General features: G+C 48.1%; 1 protein-coding gene across 1 annotated transcript; it reads right to left on the bottom strand.

Moving 5' to 3' along the window:
* Positions 1-17,010: 17,010 nt before the first annotated feature.
* Positions 17,011-22,579, bottom strand: CRX (cone-rod homeobox). Its single transcript, XM_016946879.3, has 3 exons — positions 22,455-22,579; positions 20,600-20,751; positions 17,011-17,672 (listed from the first exon to the last, which is right to left on the bottom strand). Exons 1-3 carry the CDS (start codon positions 22,552-22,554, stop codon positions 17,025-17,027), a joined length of 900 nt encoding a protein of 299 aa, XP_016802368.2. The 5' UTR covers positions 22,555-22,579; the 3' UTR covers positions 17,011-17,024.
* Between the last annotated feature and the right edge of the window lie 430 nt (positions 22,580-23,009).

Below are 23,009 nucleotides of genomic sequence, written 5' to 3'. Positions count from 1 at the left end.
TTGCATATTCGAGGCCAGGCGTGGTGGCTCGTGATTGTAATCCCAGCACTTTGGGAGGCTGAGGCGGGCAGATCAAGAGGTCAGGAGTTTGAGACCAGCCTGGCCAACATAGTGAAACCCCATCTCTACAAAAAAATACAAAAAAATAGCTGGGCGTGGTGGCGGGCACCTGTAACCCCAGCTACTTGGGAGGCAGAGGCAGGAGAGTTGCTTGAACCCAGGAGGCAGAGCTTGCAGTGAGTGGAGATCACGGCATTGCACTCCAGCCCAGGCGACAATTCGAGACTCTGTGAAAAAAAAAAAAAAAAACTTTGTGTATTCGATTGGCAAAGATTAAGACGAGAGACTCTAGCTGGGCTTCGTAGGTGAACGGGTAGGGAATCTGATTATTTCCCCAGAAATGGTTTTGGAGCATAGGTTGTTGTTTGTTTTTGTTTTTGTTTTGTATTTTTGGTTTTGAGACAGGGTCCTGCTCTGTTGCCCAGACTGGAGTACAGTGGCAACAGGTCAAGGTCACTGCAGCCTTGACTTCATGGGCTCAAGCATTCCTCCCACCTCAGCCTCCCAAGTTGCTGGGACTACAGGCACCCACCACCATGCCCAGCTAATTTCTTTTATTTTTTGTAGAGACAGGGTTTTGCTCTGTTGCCCAGCCTGATCTCCAGCTCCCGGGCTCAGGCGATCCTCCTGCCTCAACCTCCCAAATTGCTGGGATTGTAAGTGTGAACCACCATGCCCAGGTGGTTGGTTTTTAAGACTGACTTGGTGAAACCTGTCAATGTTGATCAGCTGAAGACCATCAGAGGGACACCAGTAGTCAAGCAAAGTTGGGTTTATTGTCTTGTTGCAAGAAGGAGGAACACAAAGGGAACCTTTGGGGCCTCTCAGTAAGAGGGTGTTTGAAAGGATGTTTTAGATTGATGTGAAAGGAATTGTGGCTTTTGCCCTTGCTTTTTTTTTTTTTTTTTTTTTGAGACGGTGTCTGGCTCTGTTGCCGGCGCGATCTTGGCTCATTGCAGCCTCTGCCTCCCGGATTCAAGCGATTCTCCTGCCTCAGCCTCCCGAGTAGCTGGGATTACAGGCGCCCACCACCACACCGAGCTAATTTTTGTATTTTTAGTGGAGATGGGGTTTTGCCATATTGACTAGGCTGGTTTCAAACTCCTGACCTCAAGTGATCCGCCCACCTTGGCCTCCCAAGGTGCTGGGATTACAGGCATGAGCTACCGCGCCCGGCTGCCCTTGCTTTTAATGGCAAATGTTATAGGATTTGAGCTTGTTTGATAATTTTGGAAAGGATTCAAAACAGAGTGACTTTTATACCTAAAAGAATGCAAACCAAAAAAAAATATTTAAAAACAGGAAAAAAAAAGAATTTAAATCAGGGAAGTGAACACATATTTGTGCACTAATGTTCATAGCAGCATCTTTTACAATAGCCAAAAGGCTGAAACAACCCAAATGTCTATCAAATGAATGAACAAAATGTGGTCTATCCATGCAATGGAATATTCTTCAGCCTTAAGAAAGAAGTTCTGGCACAGGCTACAACCTCCATGAACCTAGAGAGTATTTATGCTAAATGAAATAAGCCAGGACAAATATTGTATGAGTCCACTCCCAAGAAATATCTAACATAGACAAATTCATAGAGACAGAAAATAAGTTAGAGGTTCCCAAGGGCTGGGGATGGGGAGAATGAGGAGTTCAATATTTGATAGGTACAAAGTTTCAGTTTGGGGCCGGGTGCCCTGGCTCACGCCTGTAATCCCAGCACTTTGGGAAGCTGAGGCGAGTGGATTGCTTGCCCAAGAGTTCCAGACCAACCTGGGCAACATGGTGAAACTCCGTCCCTACTAAAAATACAAAAATTAGCCAGGCGTGGTGGCGGGCACCTGTAATCCCAGCTACTCGGGAGGCTGAGGCAGAAGGATCACTTGAGCCCGGGAGGTAGAGGTTGCAGTGAGCCAAGGTAGCACCACTGCACTCCAGCCTGGGCGACAGAGCGAGATCCTGTCTCTAAAAACATAAAAGTAAATAAATAAAGGTTAGGATGGTAAATTGTATGTTATGCCTATTTTACTGCAGTTTTAACAAATAAGAAAAGTGGTTTTGCTCTGGGTTCGATGCTGTCGGGAAAAGAGGGTCACTCTGATTCTCTTACCTTGAAGGTAAGGAGGATGAGGAGTGCCCAGAACTAGGGTTTTTGTCTAGAAACAGTGTCACTTGTATTCGACAGAATAGGAGGACACGGATCTCTTTTGTGGTTTGAACAACATGTTTTTGTGGTTTGAAGTCTCTGGGTTCAGACATGATTACAGAGAGCTCAGAGCAACACAAAGAATAACCTTGTCCGTTTGTCCTTGTTTCTTTGTTTAAATCCAGTTCTTGCACAATGCATTGTGTTTTATGAAATCCTCTCTTTTTTTAATAATGTTTATTTGTTTACTTATTTATTTATTTATTGAGATGGAGTTTCACTCTTGTCACCCAGGCTGGAGTCCAATGGTGCGATGTTGGCTCACTGCAACCTCTGTCTCCCGGGTTCAAGCGATTCTCCTGCCTCAGCCTCCCGAGTAGCTGGGATTACAGGCGCCCGCCACCACGCCCGGCTAATTTTTGTATTTTTAGTAGAGATGGGGTTTCGCCACGTTGGCCAGGCTGGTCTCGAACTCCCAGCCTCAGGTGATCCGCACACCTCAGCCTCCCAACGTACTGGGATTACAGGCGTGAGCCACCACACCCGGCCTGAAGTCCCTTCTATCCGAAGAGAGAGCATGGAGGCCTGGCTGTGAGTGCAAGGCCAGCCCCTGGCCATTGGGGGCTGCTTTTCTCTTTCTGATATTTCACCAACTCCCTTGTACTGAACATTCTGGGCACAGTGTCTCAGAGCAGCTGGGAAGCCCTGGAGGTCCTCATCATTATCAGCTGTCTGACCTTGGGCAAAAGCCTTCCTCCCTCCAGGATCAGTTTCCCCACCTATACAATGGGCCTGGGTGGATTCAGGTATCTCTTATCATGACATCTGCTCAGGAGGGGACCTGGAACAGAGAACCCTCCCTAATCCCTCCCCTGGCTCCCCTGGTTTGGAGAATCCTCCCCAGTCCCTGCAAGTTTGTCCCCAGGGCAATGTCACTAGTGGCCCTGCCTCACCTCACCTCCTCCCTGCAAGAGATACTGATCAAACATTATTACCTTGAAAACCAGCCTCCTCCCCAGCCCCCACCAATGCACCAAGTTTAAGCCAGCAATCTTCTTTTTTAATTTTTTGTTTTCTGTTTCTTGGTTTTTTGAGACAGAGTCTCCCTCTCTTGCCCAGGCTGGAGTGCAGTGGCGCAATCTCGGCTCACTGCAACTTCCGCCTCCTGAGTTCAAGCCATTCTCCTGCCTTAGCCTCCCGAGTACCTGGGATTACAGGCGGCCACCACCATGCCTGGCAAATTTTTGTATTTTTAGTAGAGATAGGGTTTCGCCACATTGGCCAGGCTGGTCTCAAACTCCTGACCTCAGGTGATCTGCCCACCTCAGCCTCCCAAAGTGCTGGGGTTACAGGAATGAGCCACCGCGCCCGGCCATAAGCCAGCAATTTTCAAGGTCTAGTTGGCATTAGAATCCCCTGAAGAGCTCCTTAAAACCCAGATCCCTGGGTCTCACCCCTAGAGTTTCAGTTTCTGATTAGCAGGTGATGCTGACGCCACTGAGAAGCAGCAGGAACCACACTTTGAGAATGGCTATGGTCAGCTCAGCGGCAAACCTCTCTATCCACCTCAGCCCCACACCTGGCCTCTGTCTCAGAGCTTGCCTTGTTTAGGGACAGGAAGAGGCCGGCAAGCCAGGGCAGGAAGGATGGAGACTTGAGCCAGGGCCGGATGGCATCAGACCTTGGAGGAGCTCAAATGTTATTCCCAGAAAACAGAAAATAAGAGAGAGGTGCAGAAGTAGGAAGACATCATGAGCTTGCGAAGCCGGGCGTCGCGGGGGGGCGCAGCGGGGAGAAGAAAAAAAAATAGGAAGACAGATAGAAGAAATAGAGGCCAGGCACGGTAGCTAACGCCTGTAATCCCAACACTTTGGGAGGCCAAGGCAGGCAGATCACAAGGTCAGGAGTTTGAGACCAGCCTGGCCAACATGGTGAAACCCCATCTCTACTAAAAATACAAAAATTAGTCTGGCGTGGGTAGCAGGTGCCTGTAATCGCAGCTACTCGGGAGGCTGAGGCAGGAGAATCACTTGAACGTGGGAGGCGGAGGTTGCAGTGAGCTGAGATCGTGCCATTGCATTCCAGCCTAAGTGACAGAATGAGACTCTATTAAAAAAAAGAAAGAAAGAGAGGGAGAGAGAAAGGAAGGATGGAAGGAAGGAAGGAAGGCAGAGAGAGAAAGAAAGTAAAAGAAAGAGAGAGAGAGAAAGAGAAGAGAAAGAAAAGAAGGAAAAGAAAGAAAGGGAGGCCGGGCGCAATGCCTCACACCTGTAATCCCAGCACTTTGGGAGGCTGAGACAGGGGATTGTGGGGATCGCTTGAGCCCAGGAGTTTGAGACCAGCCTGGGCAACAAAGTGAGACCCCATCTCTACCAGAAATACAAAAATTAGCCAGGCGTGGTGGTGCATGCCTATAGTCCCAGCTACTCGGGAGGCTGAGGTGGGAGGACCATTTGAGTGTGGGAGGTCAAGGCTGCAGTAAGCTGTGGTGACATCACTGCACTCCAGCCAGGGCAACTCAGCAAGAACCTGTCTCAAAAAATTAAAAAAATAAAAATAAAAAGCACAGAAGTTTCTTGAACCATGCTTGAGGAACAAAGTAAAGAGATAAGAAAGTGTAAAACTGAGCCGGGTGCAGTGGCTCACGCCTGTGATACCAGCACTTTGGGAGGCCGAGGAGGGCAGATCACCTGAGGTCAGGAGTTTGAGACCAGCCTGGCCAACATGGCGAAACCCCGTCTCTACTAAAAATACAAAAATTAGCCGGGTGTGGTGGCACACGCCTGTAATCCCAACTACTCAGGAGGCTGAGGCAGGAGAATCTCTTGAACCCGAGAGGCAGAGGTTGCAGTGAGCCGAGACCACGCCATTGCCCTCCAGCCTGGGTGACAGAGCGAGACTCTGTCTCAAAAAAATAAAAATAAAAATAAACATAATATGAAAGTGTAGAAATTGGAAAACAAGACATAGGCAGTTTTGCTCCCATATGCACAGCAGGCATGAAGGGTGACACACAGGAAGCTGCTGAGAATGGTAGCCCCATGGAAGGGCCGCCATGGGGCTGGGGACAATTTTCATGGCATGCACTGTGAATTCCCCACGGTGCGGGGTTTTTAACGATGCAAAATATAAGTAAAATAGGCCAGGCGCAGTGGCTCATGCCTGTAATCCCAGCACTTTGGGAGGCCAAGGTGGGCGGATCGCTTGAGGTCAGCAGTTTGAGACCAGCCTGGCCAACAAGGCGAAATCCTGTCTGCGCTAAAAATACAAAAATTAGCTACACGTGGTGACGTGCACCTGTAGTCCCAGCTACTTGGGTGGCTGAGGCAGGGGAATCACTTGAACCCAGGAGGCAGAGGTTGTAGTGAGTCCTGATCGTGCCATTGCACTCCAGCCTTGGTAACAGAGTGAGACTCCATCTAAAAAAAAAAAAGTAATAAAATAAAATAAGGTCTATTCTGTTTTTAGAAAATTGGTTCCTTTCTCTGATCTCTCTAGACCACATTCCCTTTGTCTTGGGAATGGAGTTTCTTTTTCCCAAATTCATAGAAAATAGCCGCTTTTTCCTCTACTGCTCTGGGCCTCAGGTTTTCTCTGGAAAATGTCTCCTTTCTGGCCCACCTATAGGGGCACTGAAGTAAAACATTGGTTGAGGAAAATTCACAAAACAAGTGTAGTGGTGCAGTCACGGCTCATACAGCTTGGTGTTGCTGGGAATATTCTGTTTCTCACTCTGGGTAGTGATTACACAGGTGTGTCCTTCCTTCCTTCCTTCCTTCCTTCCTTCCTTCCTTCCTTCCCTCCCTTCCTCCCTTTCTCTCTCTCTCTCTCTCTTTTTTTGAGATAAGTTCTCCCTATGTCGCTCAGGTTGGTCTCAAACTCCTGGACTCAAGCAATCCACTCTCCTCAGCCTCCCAAAGTGTTGGGATTACAGGCGTGAGCCACCGCACCCAGCCATGTATGCATTTCTGTTAGTACAATACTAGAAGTAGAATTTTGGGGTCACAGAGAAGCCATTTGTTCAAATTTTATAGATAACGCTGAACAGATTTCCAAATCGGTTTTACCAGTTTACATTTTCAGTTACTCCATATCCTCACCCAAACTTGGCATGTTCTGTCTTTTTTTGTGTGTGTTTTTGTTGTTGTTGTTGTTGTTGTTTGTTTGTTTTTGCCAGTGGTTGGGGGTGGGGAGGGGGACAGAGTCTTGCTCTGTCACCTAGGCAGGAGTGCAGTGGCGCAGTCTCGTCTCACTGCAACCTCCGCCTCCCAGGTTCAAGCGATTCTCCCACCTCAGCCCTCCAAGTAGCTGGGATTACAGGTGCCCGCCACCGTGCCTGGCTAATTTTTGTATTTTTAGTAGAGACGGGTTTTCACCCTGTTGGCCAAGCTGGTCTCAAACTCCTGGCCTCAAGTGATCTACCCGCCTCAGCCTCCCAGAGTGCTGGGATTACAGGCGTGAGCCACCGTGCCTGGCCAGACTGTTGATGTTTATTCACCATTTATATATCTTCTCGGAGCACTGTCAGTTCAAGTCCTTTGCCCATTTTTAAATCAGGGTTTTTTGGTTTTTTGGTTTTTTTTAACTGTTGAGTTTTAGGAGTGGGTATATTCTGATTATCAATCCCTTAAAAAATGTGTGATTTCCAAATGTTTTCTCCTATTCTGTGACTTGCCTCTTTACTCTGTTGACAGTGAGGTTTTTTGTTATTTTTTTAGATGCAGGATCTCGCTCTGTCGCACAGGCTGGAGGGCAGTGGCGCGATCATGACTCACTGCAGCTTCAGACTCCTGGCCTCAAGCGATCCTCCTGCCTGGCCTCCCAAAGTGCTGAGATGACAGGTGTCGGCCTCCGTGCCCACCCGTCCCCTCACTCTGTCCTTAATTATCCCTCCCTCACAGTCATTGTCTTTCCCAGCGCCCCAGGTGCATGTCAGGAGCTGGATTCCCATGGTGTCCTTTGTATTGCAAATTGCACAGTGAGGTATGAATGTGGCCGGTGGATAACGTCCTTCAGCTCCTCCTGGCGTCTGTTTTGTCTGTTCTGTTCCCACCTAATCTCTTCCTCCACCTTGCTTTCCGTTTCTCCTCTGAAATGCATTTTCTCTCTCTCTCTCTCTCTCTCTCTCTCTCTCTCTCTCTCTCTCTCTTCTCTCTTCCACACTTTACGGAGGCTAAAACTTTGGGAGGCCAAGGCGGGTGGATCATCTGAGGTCAAGAGTTCGACATCAGCGTGGCCAACATGGCAAAACCCCGTCTCTACTAAAAAATACAAAAATTAGCCGGGCGTGGTGGCAGACACCTGTAATCCCAGCTGCTCGGTAGGCTGAGGCAAGAGAATCGCTTGAACCCGGGAGGCGGAAGTTGCAGGATTTCGCCATTACAGAGCAAGACTCCGTCTCAAAAAAAAAAAAATCGTCCCGAAGTTACCCAAACAGAAGCTGCGCCCCCGTGCGGTGTGACCCCCAGGCCCATTCAGTTTACTTCCCTCCAGTGTTTTTTCATCTTTAACCTGAGAAGCACCAAGAAGGCTGAGATTGGATCCCATTTGCCTCAGGAAAGTTAATTAACCTCTCCTGATCCTTAAATCCAGGGAGGGGCACGGCCCCTCCCTCAGGGAGCTGCACCGACGTTTCAATGAGTGAAGGGGCTTAACAGTGCCTGGCACATAGGAGGCGCACCGTGAAGGGTTTAGCTGTGATTTTATCATCATTGTGTGCCCCAGGCACGAGTGCTTTTCCGTGGAGGGGATAGGAGGGGAGGAGGAGGGGGCATCGTTTCGTTAAAACTCCCCAAAGTCCCCTCCCCCACGGGTCATGCGTCTGAACCTAATCCTCGCTAATTCCCCTGCCATTCTGCTGAGGCTGGGCTGTTGCCATAAGAGGATTGGAGCATTTGCTAAATTAGTCCTGGTCAGGGGCAGAGGAAACAGCTGGGGGAAGGGAGGGTGTTTGGAGACCAGGAGGGACAGAGACATACGGGGATGAGGGAAGAGACGGAGAGAGGGAACGAGGGGAGAGAATCACTCACCGTTGAGACCTAGGAAGGGGAAAACAAGAGAGAAGAGAACACGAGTGGCGGTCAGGCACAGTGGCTTGCCCCTGTAATCCCAGCGCTTTGAGAGGCCGAGGCAGGAGGATCATTTAGAGCCCGGGAGTTCAAAGCCAGACTGGGCAACATAGCAAGACCCCATCTCTACAAATGCATAAATAAAAATTCGAGAACAGCAATAAAATGAAGGACAGAAAATGGAGGGGACAGAGACCAGCAAGGAGGCTGGCCACCTGACAAGATGAATATCAAGACTGGGTCCATCCCCTCCTAGCTTGGGACCTTGGGCAGGTCACCCAGCCGCCCTCTGCCTCAGTTTTCTCATCTGTGAAACAGGGATCATAAAAATAGTATCATTCTGAGGATTAAAAGAGTTAGAACCGGCTTACACCACTGCCTGCTCAATAATTTTATTTTCTTTTCCTTCTGATTACTAAGGTATAATTTATGTCCTATAAAATCCATTCTGTTTTTTCCCCAACTCTCTTTTTTTTTTTTTTTTTTTTTTTTTTTTGAGATAAGAGTCTCAGTGTCGCCCAGGCTGGAGTGCAGTGGCACATTCTCGGCTCACTGCAACCTCTGCCTCCCAGGTTCAAGTGATTCTCCCACCTCTGCCCTCCAAGTAGCTGGGATTACAGACACCCGTGACCACATCCAGCTAATTTTTATATTTTTAGTAGAGACGGGGTTTCACCATGTTGTCCAGGCTGGTCTCGAACTTCTGACCTCAGGTGATCCGCCCTCCTCGGCCTCCCATTGTGCTGGGATTACAGGCGTGAGCCACCGCACCCAGCCTACCTGACTCCCTGTTCACTCTCTTATTGAAATACATTTGTTTTCTAGGGTGTGATAAGTTTGGGGAATTATATACAGTCCCAGAACCATCACCATAATCAAGATAGGGCACATTTGTAGCACCCCCAAAAGATCCTCATTTGTTCCTTTGCAGTAAATCTCACCAGCTGCTCCCTAGGTCCTGGCAAGCACTATCTGCTCTCTGCCCTGTATAAGTTTTATCTTTTCTAGAATCTCATAGGCATGGAATTGTACAGTATTTGCTTCTTTTTAAAAATTTTTTATTTTTATTTATTTATTTCAGCAGTATTTGCTTCTTTGTTTCTGGTTTCGTTTCTTTTTTTTTTTTTTTTTTTTTAGACAGGGTCTCACTCTGTTGCCCAGGCTGGAGTACATTGGTGCAATCTCAGCTTACTCCAGTCCCAACTTCAGGGGCTCAAGCGATCCTCCCACCTTAGCACCCCAAGTAGCTGGGTCTATAGGCATGTGCCACCATACCCAGCTAATGTTTTGAATTTTTTTAGTAGAGACAGGGTCTCACTATGTTGCCCAGGCTGGTCTGGAACTCCCAGGCTAAAGCAATCCTCCTCCCACCTCGGCCTCCCAAAGTGCTGGGGTTACAGGGGTGAGCCACCGTGCCCAGCCTGGATTTAATTGTCTTTCTTTCTTCTTTTTTTTTTTTTTTTTTAAAGACATGGGGTCTCACTCTGTTGCCCAGGCTGGTCTTGAACTCCTGAGCTCGAGCAATCCTTCCACCTCAGTCTTCCAAAGTGCTGGAGTTTCAGGTGTGAATCACTGTGCCCAGCCCTAGTTTCTTTTCCTGGGGTATTGACTACTGGGAGTTCATTCCTTTTCATCAGTGAGGAATATCTTTTTTTTTTTTTTGAGACAGAGTCTTGCTCTGTCGCCCAGGCTGGAGTGTAGTTGCACAATCTCAGCTCACTGCAATATCTGCCTCCTGGGTTCAAGCGATTCTTATGCCTCAGCCTCCCAAGTAGCTGGGATTACAGGCACGTGCCACCACGCTCAGCTAATTTTTGTGTTTTTAGTAGAGACAGGGTTTCTCCATGCTGGCCAGGCTGGTCTCGAACTCCTGACCTCAAGCGATCCACCCACCTAGGCCTCCCAAAGTGCTGGGATTACAGGTGTGAGCCACCGTGCCTGGCTCAGGGTATCCTTTTGTAGGGATGCATCAGGGTTTGTTTCTGCCTTCACCTGCTGATGGACGTCTGGATAGTTTTCAGCTTGGGGCCATTACGACTAAAGCTGCCAGGAATAGCATAAGTACAAGTTGAGTAAAAATAATAATAATAAAGACCCAAGTACCTGGCCAACATGGTGAAACCCCGTCTCTACTAAAAATACAAAAATTAGCTGGGCATGGTGGCACGCATCTGTAATCCCAACTACTCGGGAGGCTGAGGCAGGAGAATCACTTGAACCTGGGAGGCAGAAGTTGCAGTGAGCAGAGATCGCGCCACTGCACTCCAGCCTGGGCAACACAGCAAGACTCCATCTCAAAATAATAATAATAATAATAATAATAGGTTAAGATAAACGTTTAGCAGCCGGGCGTGGTGGCTCACACCTGTAATCTCAGCACTTTGGGAGGTTGAGGCGGGTGGATCAGGAGGTCAAGAGATGGAGACCATCCTGGCCAACATGGTGAAACCCCGTCTCCACTAAAAAACACAAAAATTAGCTGGGCGTGGTGGTGCATGCCTGTAGTCCCAGCTACTCGGGAGGCTGAGGCAGGAGAATTGCTTGAACCTGGGAGGTGGAGGTTGCAGTGAGCCGAGATCGCGCCACTGCACTCTAGCCTGGTGACAGTGAGACTCTGTCTCAAAAAAAAAAAAAAAAAAGAAAGATAAATGTTTAACATGATGATTTCAAGGTCATCCAAGTTGTGTTTATCAGTGCTTCTTCCTTTTCATGGCTGAGCAATATTCCCTTGCATGGGTAGACCTCATTTGTTTCTGTGGACAGACATTTGAATTGCTTCATCTTTTGGCCATTGTGAATCATCCTGCTATAAATTTGAGCTTACAAGTTTTTGTCTGAACACCTGCTTTCCGTTCTTTGCAGCATATACTTCAGAGCAGAATTATAAGGTCACTATATTGCTCCAGAACATTTTTGTCGTCCCAAAAGGAAACCCCATATTCATTAAGCAGTCACTCCCCATTCCACCACACAGCACCCCTCACCCCAGCCCCTGGCAGCCACTACGTTTTCTGTCTCTATGGATTTGCCTTTTCTTTTTTTTTTTTTTTTTTTGAGCCAGAGTCTCACTCTGTTGCCCAGGCTGCCAGGCTGGAGTGCAGTGCTGCGATCTCAGCTCACTGCAACCTCCACCTCTCAGGTTCAAGTGATTCTCCTGCCTCGGCCTCCCGAGTACCTTGGGTTACAGCCACACGCCACCACACCCAGCTAATTTTTGTATTTTAGTAGAGATGGAGTTTCACCATGTTGGCCAGGCTGGTCTCAAACTCCTGGCCTCAAGTGATCCACCCACCTCAGCCTCCCAAAATGCTGGGATTACAGGCATGAGCCACTGTGCCTGGCTGGATTTGCCTATTCTGAATATTTCATATAATTAGGATAATACAATATATGGTCTTTGTGTCTGGCTTCTTCTGTGAATGTACTTAATGCCACTGAATTAAGTAACTTAAAATGGAAAAAATGAATTAAGAATCATGCAATGGGAAAAGTGGTACGTTTTATAGTATGTGTATTTTACCACAAAATAGATAAATATTTATTGAGCTCTTACCCTGGACCCGGCTTCAGGTCCAAGTAATTAATAGAATAACACCATTTCGTTCTCTTGAGATGGGTCTCCTTAGATGCTCCATGCTACAGGTGGGGAAATTGAGGCTGGGAGAAATGAATCACCCGAGGTCAGATGACCAGAAGAGGCTAAGCCAAGCTTGGACAGCAAGTCTGCCTGACCCTCCCTCCTGTATATAATTCCCAGTCATCCCCCAACAAAAATCTTAACGTGGGATTCAGCAACTGAGAGGAATACAGGCAGAGAGAGATGACCTAGAGGCCAGGAGCGGTGGCTCACGCCTATAATCCCAGCACTTTCAGAGGCTGAGGGGGGTGGATCACTTGACGTCAGGAGTTTGAGACCAGCCTGGCAAACATGGTGAAACTTCGTCTCTACTAAAAAATACAAAAATTAGCCAGGCGTGGTGGTGGATGCCTGTAAGTCTCAGCTACTTGGGAAGCTGAGGCAGGAGAATCGCTTGAGCCCAGGAGGCAGAGGTTGCAGTGAGCTGAGATCGAGCCACTGCACTCTAGCCTAGGTGACAGAGCGAGACACTGTCTCCAAAAAAAAAAAAAAAAAAAAATGACCTAGAGCTGGAAAAACAAGAACTCAGAGGTGGGCCAGTCATGGTGGTTCACACCTATAATCCCAGCACTTTGAGAGGCCGAGACAGGTGGATTGCTTGAGCCCAGGAGTTTGACACCAGCCTGGGCTGCATGGCAAAACCTTGTCTCTACTAAAAATACGAAAATTAGCCAGGTGTAGTGGCAGGCACCTGTAGTACCAGCTACTCGGGAGGCTGATACAACAGGATCGCTTGAACCCAAGAGGCAGAGGCTGGAGGGATTCAAGATCACGCTGCTGCACTTGAGCCTGGGTGAGAGAGTGAGACCCTGTCTCAAAAAAAAAAAGAAAGAAAGAAAGTCAGAAAAAAGTAAGCAGCAAAGAAAAAGAGACGAGAGGGAAGGAAAGAAAGAAAAAGGTGAAAATCCATCCAAATGAAATGAGGAGCTGGGAGTCTGAAAGGCAAGAGGAAGAAAGGAAAGAGAGAGAGGAGAAGAGATGACAGAGCAAGGGTGAGATTGAGAAACTGAAAAGCATCCGGGGGAAGAGATGGAAAGCAAAGGGGTGGAAGAGCTGAAGCTGCAGAAGGCTGGATGCTGAGAGGGAAGGCGGGCCAGAGGCTGGGCGTGGCTCTAAATGCTGGCGTTAAGCTTCACATCCTGCCACTGAGGCAGGGAGCATTCTCGTCACCCCCCTGTTTTTTCGGGAGGGTCATTGGAAGGTTACAGATGGGTGGGGCTGGGGCTGGCCCTGGGGACCCCTGTTCCTCCTCCTCCTTCTTTTTTTTTTTTTTTAATTTTTTGTTTTTGGAGACGGGGTCTCTTGTTGCATCACCCAGGCTGGAGTGCAGTGGTGCAATCATAGCTCCCTGCAGCCTCAAACTCCTAGGCTCAACCGATCCTCTCATCTCAGCCTCCCGAGTAGCTGGGACCACAGGCACACATCACCACACCCGGTTGATTTTTTTAATTTTTTGTAGAGACAGAGATCTCGCTATGTTGCCTGGGCTGGTCTCAAACTCCTGGCCTTAATCAATCTTCCCTCCTCAGCTTCTCAGAGCACTGGATTACATGCGTGAGCCACTGCACCCAGCCCCTGATCCTTCATAAATTGGCTTTAGAGAGATATCAAGGAAAGGAGGGTGATGAGACAGGAAACACATGGAGGGACCCAGGCCCCACAGACAGAAGGAACAGAGCAGTTCCTGTTTCTACCTGCCCCTCCTGGAGAAAATACAGAAACTAAAGAATCACCCAGACTTTAAATGAGATCCAACATTTTAATTGGTTTCACTCTGTGGGTGGACAGAGAAGGGGGACCCGGAGGCCAGTGTGTGGGGAAGAGGAGGACAGATAAGGTGACACCTTCTCAGGGAGGCTCCTGGCTTCTTCCTTCTGTCCCCACCTGCCTTGTCACTCTTCCTGGCTTTAGGACGTAGAACGTTTGAAATCCCCTGTGCACAGCTGGAAGAACCAACACTCAGGAGCCCAGCCCAGGAAAAGCAATCTGTAACCTCCTAGCTGGATTTGGCTCCCTGCCCTCTCCGGCTCCTGGTGGAGTCTCAGAAGACCCCAGGATCAGGCTCTCTCGAAGTCTTACCCCATCGGCCTGTGATGGGGGCCCCTTGGCCTTCACTACTTCTCACTCCTTCCCAGAACCTTGCATGCATCCTTCAGTCCCTCCCCGACTCCCATCAAGTTTCTATGACTTGTTTGCACAAGACACAGCCTCCCCGGTGAATAAGGAGAAGATTCTCTTCCACGCCTGAGTCCCGGCCTCCAGTGCAGAGCTTCCGTGTCTCCGAAGAATGAAACTTATAGTGGATTCTGGTCCCAACGTTTGCACAGACCCAGGACACAATATTGTCTCATCCCTGCCCCTCCCGTGTGAATTTTGTCTAGCTCCCCCAGCCTCCCCAATGACATATGTTGTCTTCCTCTGTTTATATTTTCGTCCCACACTGGACTCTTGAGCCACTCCTGGGTTATTTTTGTTGTTGTTATTATTGAGACGGAGTTTCGCTCTTGTGACCCAGGCTAGAGCACAGTGGCACAATCTCTGCTCTCTTCAACCTCCGCCTCCCGGGTTCCAGCAATTCTCCTGCCTCAGCCTCCCGAGTAGCTGGGATTACAGGCGCGTGCCACCATGCCCGTCTAATTTTTGTATTATTAGTAGAGACAGGGTTTCACCATGTTGGCCAGGCTGGTCTCGAACTCCTGACCTCAGGTGATCCACCCACCTCGGCCTCCCAAAGTGCTGGGATTACAGGCGTGAGCCACCGCACCCGGCCCACTCCTGGGCTTAATGTCCCAGAACCCAGCATGACTCAGGCCTATGAGAGATGAACACGTTTTATGTTGAATAAAAACCTCTTTGTGGGCTCTAGAGATCAGGGTGTGCCCCTCAGGGGGTCTAGGCTGTGTGCACCTCTTCTGGTCTGGTGCTGGAAACGTCATCTGATACCTCCCGGCCTCTCTTCACATCTCGCCTTTCTCCTGACCCTGGCTGCTGCTGACAGTGTGTACCAACTCGTAAGCATATATTGTGCCCTATCTCTTCCCAACTCTTAGTTCAGTGACCTCCGGTAGCTAGCTTGAAGTCAGCCGTGGTGGGAGTATTTACACCACGGAAATTGACAAACGCTCCACAACCAACCTTTTCCTCTTCCTTGGAGAGCCCATTGTTAGACCTCTGCCAGCACACCACTGTCTTCCTGCCCTACTTTTTTTTTACACCTTGCCTTGTGAACTCCACCAATGAAGGGCTCTTGGAACCCGCCTCCCCACCCAAAAATGAAAGGAGAACTCGGACTGAGAAGGCAGGGACCCAGCACCCAACTTCTGAGCATCAAACGACCTCAATCCGTCTTCAGGTTCTCACAAGTGCTTGCCAGTGTCACCATAAGTAAGATTCTATTTCAAGAAATAATGGTGCCACCCCAGGAAAATGTCCTCAAGCCAAGCTCTATTTTCCAATCCCACCATCAAAACTGAAAACCAAAAAAAAAAAAAAAAATCTAAAAAAGGGAATGTATGTTTGAAATGTAGGGCTGCCTCCTCCACATCTATTTCCCCCTCTTCCTATCTCTTGTTTATTTACAGATGGGAGTCTGTCTAGCTGCTTCTTCTCTGTGAAATAGCCACAACTATAGGTGGTACGTCCCATGCAGCTACCCCAATTCCACCAGTGTCTCACCTTTAGAAAATCGTAAAACAAAAGAAAAAAGGAGTAGAGATGGAACAGGCAAGGTGCCTTTCATTTCCCTACCAAATATACACATTCCCAATGTGCTAATGAGCGAATGAGTGATAAAATATCTTTAAAAAGCAACTAAGAAGAAAAAGTACATATATGTATAGCTACATATATGAATGTAGATCTTTGTCTCTCAAACAGTCCCCTAAACCTACCATGTAAGCCTGACATTTGTGAAGTCTGTGAAATTCCCAGATAATTTATTTTTAATGTAACCACATCATTGGCCTAAGGTTTCCCGACGGGGCTTCTTAAAGTCTGTCTTTGGAATTTCTAGAAAGGTCCCTAACCATATGCTAAAGAAGTGTCCACGTGTAGGGCCAGGCACAATGGCTCATGCCTGTAATCCCAGCACTTTGGGAGGCCGAGGCAGGCGGATCACTTGAGGTCAGGAGTTCGAGACCAGCCTGGCCAACATGGTAAAACCCTGTCTCTACTAATAATAGAAAAATTAGCCGGGCATGATGGAGCACACCTGTAATCCCAGCTAATTGGGAGATTGAGGCAGGAGCAACTCTTCAACCCGGGAGGTGGAGGTTGCAGTCAGTGAGCTGAGATCACACCACTGCACTCCAGCCTAAGCAAAAGAGTGAGACTCCGTCTCAATTAAAAAAAAAAAAAAAAAAGGGCCGGGCGCGGTGGCTCCTAGCACTTTGGGAGGCCGAGGCGGGCGGATCACGAGGTCAGGAGATCGAGACCATCCTGGCTAACACGGTGAAACCCCGTCTCTACTAAAAATACAAAAAAAATTAGCCGGGCGTGGTGGTGGGCGCCTGTAGTCCCAGCTACTCGGGAGGCTGAGGCAGGAGAATGGCGTGAACCCGGGAGGCAGAGCTTGCAGAGAGCTGAGATCGTGCCACTGCACTCCAGCCTGGGCGACAGAGCTAGACTGTGTCTGCAAAACAAAAACAAAACAAAACAAAACAAAAAATTCTGTCCACGTGGAAAGTTAAGGAATCAAGCCCCCCTACCTGCTTGTTCAAGGGCACGGTGATTCTGACCTAAACATGACCCCAAATCAACTGCAAGTTTGCTTTGACTTCTTCTTGGAGCAAGTTCTCAGCACCACTTTCTGAAGCCTGGAGCTCATGGTGTACTTCAGCGGTCACAATCGTGCCAGACGGTGTTAGGGTTGAGAGAATCACTAGGACCTGTGAGCTGTCCCAGGAGAGGGAGGAGCCTCTCCCTGTGGAGGAAAGGGGTGGGCTCTGTAAGCTGAACACCGAGCCGCAGAGACCACGGCTGTCGGCTGTCGGCTGTCGGAAGGACAGCTGGTTCGGGTTGCTTTCTCAGGAATGCCATCCCGGGATCTAAACTGCAGGGAAGCAGATTCAGAAGAGAAAGGGTCCCGAGGCCTGATGGAGAGAGATGGAGACTGCGTCCTCTACAAGATCTGAAACTTCCAGGCACTCTGATCCTTGTAGTCCAGAGGGTCCATGGGATTGTAGGTGAATTTCCAGGTGCCCGTGGGGTCCTTGAATTCCAAGCTATCCACGGGGCTGTAGGCGCCATAGCTCTGGCCTGATAGGGAGGTGGGGGACTGGGCCAGGGAAGGTCCCACGGAGGGGCCAGAGAGGGGGCTAAGAGCTGGGCCCCCTAGCTGGGGCACCATGGGAGAAAGGTAGGGGTCTAGGCCGCTGAAATAGGAGCTCGGAGACCCATAGGCAGAGGGGGAAGAGCAGAAAGCGGAGGCCGGGGCGTAGGTCATGGCATAGGGGGCGGAGGTCAGAGACGGCCCTGAGGCCACCAGCCCAGCCCGCTGCGCCTCAGGCAAAGGGGACTCTGAGGCTGGGCTCCAGATGGACACAGTGGCCACTGCCGTGGTTGGGGAGCCTGAGGGGCCGGGCAGAGGGGGACTGTAGGAATCTGAGATGCCCAGAGGGTCTGAACACACATCTGTGGAGGGTCTTGGGGACGTGCCCGCCTTCCTCTTGGCAGGCCGGGCCTTGGCCTGGCCCCCTGGGGGCTGCTGCTGCTGTTTCTGCTGCTGTCGCTGCTGCCTGCATTTAGCCCTCCGGTTCTTGAACCACACCTGGGGGATAAGAGCGGAGATGGGGGTGGGTAAGTGGGGAAGAGGCCCAGGAGAGCCGCAGGGTGCCCGGGGATGAGGACACTTATTGGTGAGAGGTGCTGGGTTCACATCTGTCTACTTTGCATCCAGCTGTGGGGCGTCTATTCACCCATCCATCCATCTATCCATCCAATCATACCTGCATGTGTGCATGAACACATGCATACATCATACCTATGTGCATTCATCCCATCTGTCTAATACAAACATGCACACGTACAATTATACACACATACACCATACGCACATACATCATGCCTGCATTTACCCATCGATATGATCATACATACATCATACACATATTCATCCACCCATCTAATACAAACATGCACACGTACAATTATACATATATACACCATACGCACATATATCATGCATACATTTACCCATCTATATGATCATATGTACATCATACACATTTTCATCCATCCATCTAATACAAACATGCACACATACAATTATACATACATACACCATACGCACATACATCATGCATACATTTACCCATCTATATGATCATACATACATCATACACATATTCATCCACCCATCTAATACAAACATGCACACATACAATTATACATACATACACCATACGCACATACATCATGCATACGTTTACCCATCTATCTGATCATACATACATACATACATCATACACATATGCATCATACATTCACTGGCTCATCTGATCATACATGCAAGTGTACATGCATCACACACACATACATCATACATGCATTAATGGAGCCATCTGATCATACATACATCATACACATTCATCCATCCATCTGATCATACAAACATACAATTATACATACATGCATTGTACACACATACATCATACATATATACACATTAATCCATACATACAATCATGCAAACACACATTTCATTTATCCCTCTAATTATATATACATGCATACACTCATATATACATAAATAAACCCACCCAGTCACCCAATCATGCATGTATGCGTACATACATGATACCTACAGGCATTTATCCATCTAATGCAAACATACACACATACACTTATACATGCGTACACCATACACACATGCATCATGCATACATTTATCCAGCTATCTGATCATACATACATCATACATATATTCATCCATCTGATCATACAGACATACAAATATACAATTATAGGCACATACTTTGTACACACATACAGCATACATAGCTACGCACTAATCTATCTAATCATACATACATACAATCACACAAACATACATATTTCATTTATCCTTCCAATCATACACACGTGTGTATGCACATATATGTAACATCATACCTACAGCATACAAACATACATGCATACAATTATACATACATACACCATACACACATACATTATGTAGACATCCATCTGATCATACATACATACCTCACACATATATATGTCATACACACATTCACCAGTCCATCTGATCATACATACATCATACATAGACTTATCCATCTGATGATACATACAATTGTACACACATACATCATACATAGATTCATCCATCTATCTTATACATATAATTATATAAACATAGGTCATACACACATACATCATACATGCATTAATGGATCTAATTATACATACATCATATACATGTTCATCCATCCATCTGATTATACAAGCATACAAATATACAATTATACACCCATACATCATACACACATACATCATGCATACATACACATTAATCCGTCCAATCATACCTATATACAATCATACAAACACACACATTTTATTTATCTGTCCAATCATATATACATGCATACACTCATATATACATAAATACACCCATCCGGCCGGGCGCGGTGGCTCACGCCTGTAATCCCAGCGCTCTGGAAGGCCGAGGCAGTAGGATTGCCTGAGGTCAGGAGTTTGAGACCAGCCTGGCCAACATGGTGAAACCCCATCTCTACTAAAAATACAAAAATTAGCCCGGTGTGGTGGCACATGCCTGTAATCTCAGCTACACAGGAGGCTGAGGCAGGAGAATCACTTGAACCCAGGAGGCAGAGGTTGCAGTGAGCCAAGATCATGCCACTGCACTCCAGCCTGGGCGACAGAGCGAGACTCCATTTCAAATAAATAAATACACCCATCCATCCAATCATGCAAGCATGTATACATACATGTGCACATACACCACGTATACATATATCATGCATGCATACATTCATCATCTATCTAATCATACCTATGTGCGTTCATGCAAACACACATATATACATGTATCCATCCCATCATACACACAGACACTCATATATACACATACATACACTCATCCATGCTTCCAGTCATACATGCACACACACACCTACAGTCACACATACATACATTCATCTATGCATCCACACACCCATCCATCCATCCGTCTATTCAGTCAGTTAATAAACATGTATTAACCATTTTCTACTACTCTGAGGGTCCATCAGTGGAATTGACATTCTAGTTGGGAGAGACAGAGTCTAAATAAACAGACTCTGAGATACCATATGTAAATCATACGCAATTTTAAATGCTGTGTTCAGTGTGGGTCTCACTGATGGATATAAGCAAAGACTCGAACAAGGCGATGGGGCCTGCTGTGTGGTTATCTGGAAATAGGCATTCCAGATAGAGGAAACTGAATGCAAAGGCCCAAGGCAGGAGGGTGCTTGGCAGGCAGGTCAGGGCCAGCGCAGCTGGAGAGGAGCGAGGGGCAATGAGAGCCATGAGGCGGTCAGTGGGATGGTGGGGAGAGGAATTATTGTCCCCTTTATAACTTTGGCTGTCACTCTGTGATCTCTCCCTCCTCCCATCACTCTTTGTTCCGGGCAGGGCCCCTGAGATCACAGGAAGTGTCGGGAGGGGTCCAGGGACCCACCACCCCACCTGAACCCTGGACTCAGGCAGATTGATCTTCAGAGCCACCTCCTCGCGGGCATAGACGTCTGGGTACTGGGTCTTGGCAAACAGTGTCTCCAGCTCCTCCAGTTGGCTCCGGGTGAAGGTGGTGCGCTCCCGCCGCTGCTTCCTGGGAGCGCCTGGGGTGGGACGGGAAACAGGACCCTCAGGTCATCCACATGGGCTGGTGTGAGGCCCTGAGGCTGGGTGGGATGCCAAGAATTCCATCCTGGTTGCCATCTGCCTAAACTAAGGATGGAATACACATTCCCTGCCCTTCTACACCTCACTCTGTGCCTGGCACTCTGTGGCTCATGCCTGACCCCAAGGCTTTAGCTCGACGAGGAGGTGTGTGAGTCGTTTTTCCCTCTTCTAAACTTTCTTATGCACTAAGACATAATCAGTTGAAGCGTGACATTGCTGACATTCAACCGTTTCTAGCCTATAAAAGTAGCAAGTCTGGGCCGGGTGCGGTGGCTCACGCCTATAATCCCAGCACTTTGGGAGGCTGAGGCAGGCAGATCACAAGGTCAAGAAATTGAGACTATCCTGGCCAACATGGGGAACCCCTGTCTCTACTAAAAATACAAAAAATTAGCCAGGTGTGGTGGTGCATGCCTGTAGTCCCAGCTACTTGGGAGGCTGAGGGAGGAGAATCACTTGAACCCAGAAGGCAGAGGTTGCAGTGAGCCAAGATTATGCCACTGCACTCCAGCCTGGTGACAGAACGAGGCTCGGTCTCAAAAAAAAAAAAAAAAAAAAAAAAAACAAGAGCTAAAGAATAATGCTACAAATAACTGAGTACTCACTTCTCTTAAAAATAAGGCTTTACAAAAATTGGCCGGGCATGGTGGTGTGCGCCTGTAATCCCAGCTACTTGGGAGGCTGAGGCAGGAGAATCACTTGAACCTGGGAGGCAAAAATTGCAATGAGCCAAGATCGCGCCATTGCACTCCAGCCTGGGCAGGAGCAAAACTCTGTCTAAACTGTGTCTCAAAAGAAAAAAAAAGAAAAAGAAATAAGGCTTTGCAGACCAGGTGCAGTGGCTCATGCCTGTAATCCCAGCACTTTGGGAGGCTGAGTCAGGTGGATTATTTGAACCCAAGAGTTTGAGACCAGCCTGGGCAACATAGGGAGACCCAATCTCTACAAAAAATAATAATAATAATTTTTTCTATGTTTTGTATAATCCAGATCCTGCAAAATCTACAAAAACTTTAAAAAGTTAGCCAGGCATGCTGGCGTGCACCTGTAATCCTAGCTATTTGGGAGGCCAAGGCAAAAGGATCGCTTGAGCCCAGGAGTTCAAGGCTGCAGTGAGCTGTGATTGCACCATTGCACTTCAGAGTGGGCAACAGAGTGAGACCCTGTCTCAAAAATAAAATTTTAAAAAAAAAAAGTGCACCCAGCCTAGGCACAATGGCTCACACCTGCAGTCCCAGCTACTCAGGAGGCTGAGGTGGGAGGATTGCTTGAGCCCAGGAGTTCGAGGCTGCAGTGAGCCGTGACCACCACCACTGCACTCCAGCCTGGGTGACAGAGTGTGAGACCCTGTCTCTGAAAAATAAATAAATAATAACGTTTTGGTAACAGATGAAAATTCCTCTTGATTCCCCTTCCAGATTACATCCCCTCTTCCTCACCCCAAAAGGAACCTCTGTCCTGAATTTCTAGGACTGCTCATGTTTTTCTAAGTGACATACATTTCAGATGAACCCAGAGGGCTGGTGTATGGCCCTGAAGTCGCCCCTGTGATTGCCTTCTTCCTGGGGGCAAAGGGACCCCAGAGGTCCTCCAAGAGATGAGGCCAGCCTGGGGTGCCAAGAGAAACAACCGTACTCACTTGGGTAGGGCACAGCCTGGTGCATCAGATCCACACTGGGGCCACTTAGGGCCAAGGCGTTGACAGAATAGTGGGGCCCCGGGTTCATATATGCCATCATGATCTTCGGGGACACTGAGGCCCAAGTCAGGGGGCCTGCAAGAGAAGAGGAGGGATGCTCACTCACTTACTAGTTACGCACCATGGGGTGACATGCAGGCTGAGATTCAAATCCTGCCTCCTTCTCCTCTTCGGTATGTGACCTTGGCCATTTCTCTCACCTCTCTGTACCTCTGTGTCCTCACGTGTAAAATGGCCTCTGCTTAAGGTTCTCAGAGCTTTCTTGAGACTCTGCAAAGCAGACAGCTGAAGCCATCATGTGCCTCATAAGTGCAAGCTCTTATTCCTACTCTACCCTCTAAAAATCTCGTCCTGGCTGGCCACAATGGCTCACATCTGTCATCCCAGCACTTTGGGAGGCCAAGGCGGGAGGATCACTTGAGCCCAGGAGTTTGAGACCAGCCTGAGCAATATAGCAAGACCCTGTCTCTAAAAAAAAAAAAAAAGTGTTCTTTA

Source organism: Pan troglodytes, chromosome 20 (genome assembly GCF_028858775.2).
Source record: "Pan troglodytes isolate AG18354 chromosome 20, NHGRI_mPanTro3-v2.0_pri, whole genome shotgun sequence".
Lineage (NCBI taxonomy): Eukaryota > Metazoa > Chordata > Mammalia > Primates > Hominidae > Pan > Pan troglodytes.
The sequence above is the reverse complement of the archived record's forward strand: the minus strand, read 5'-3'. Positions and strand labels throughout refer to the sequence as shown.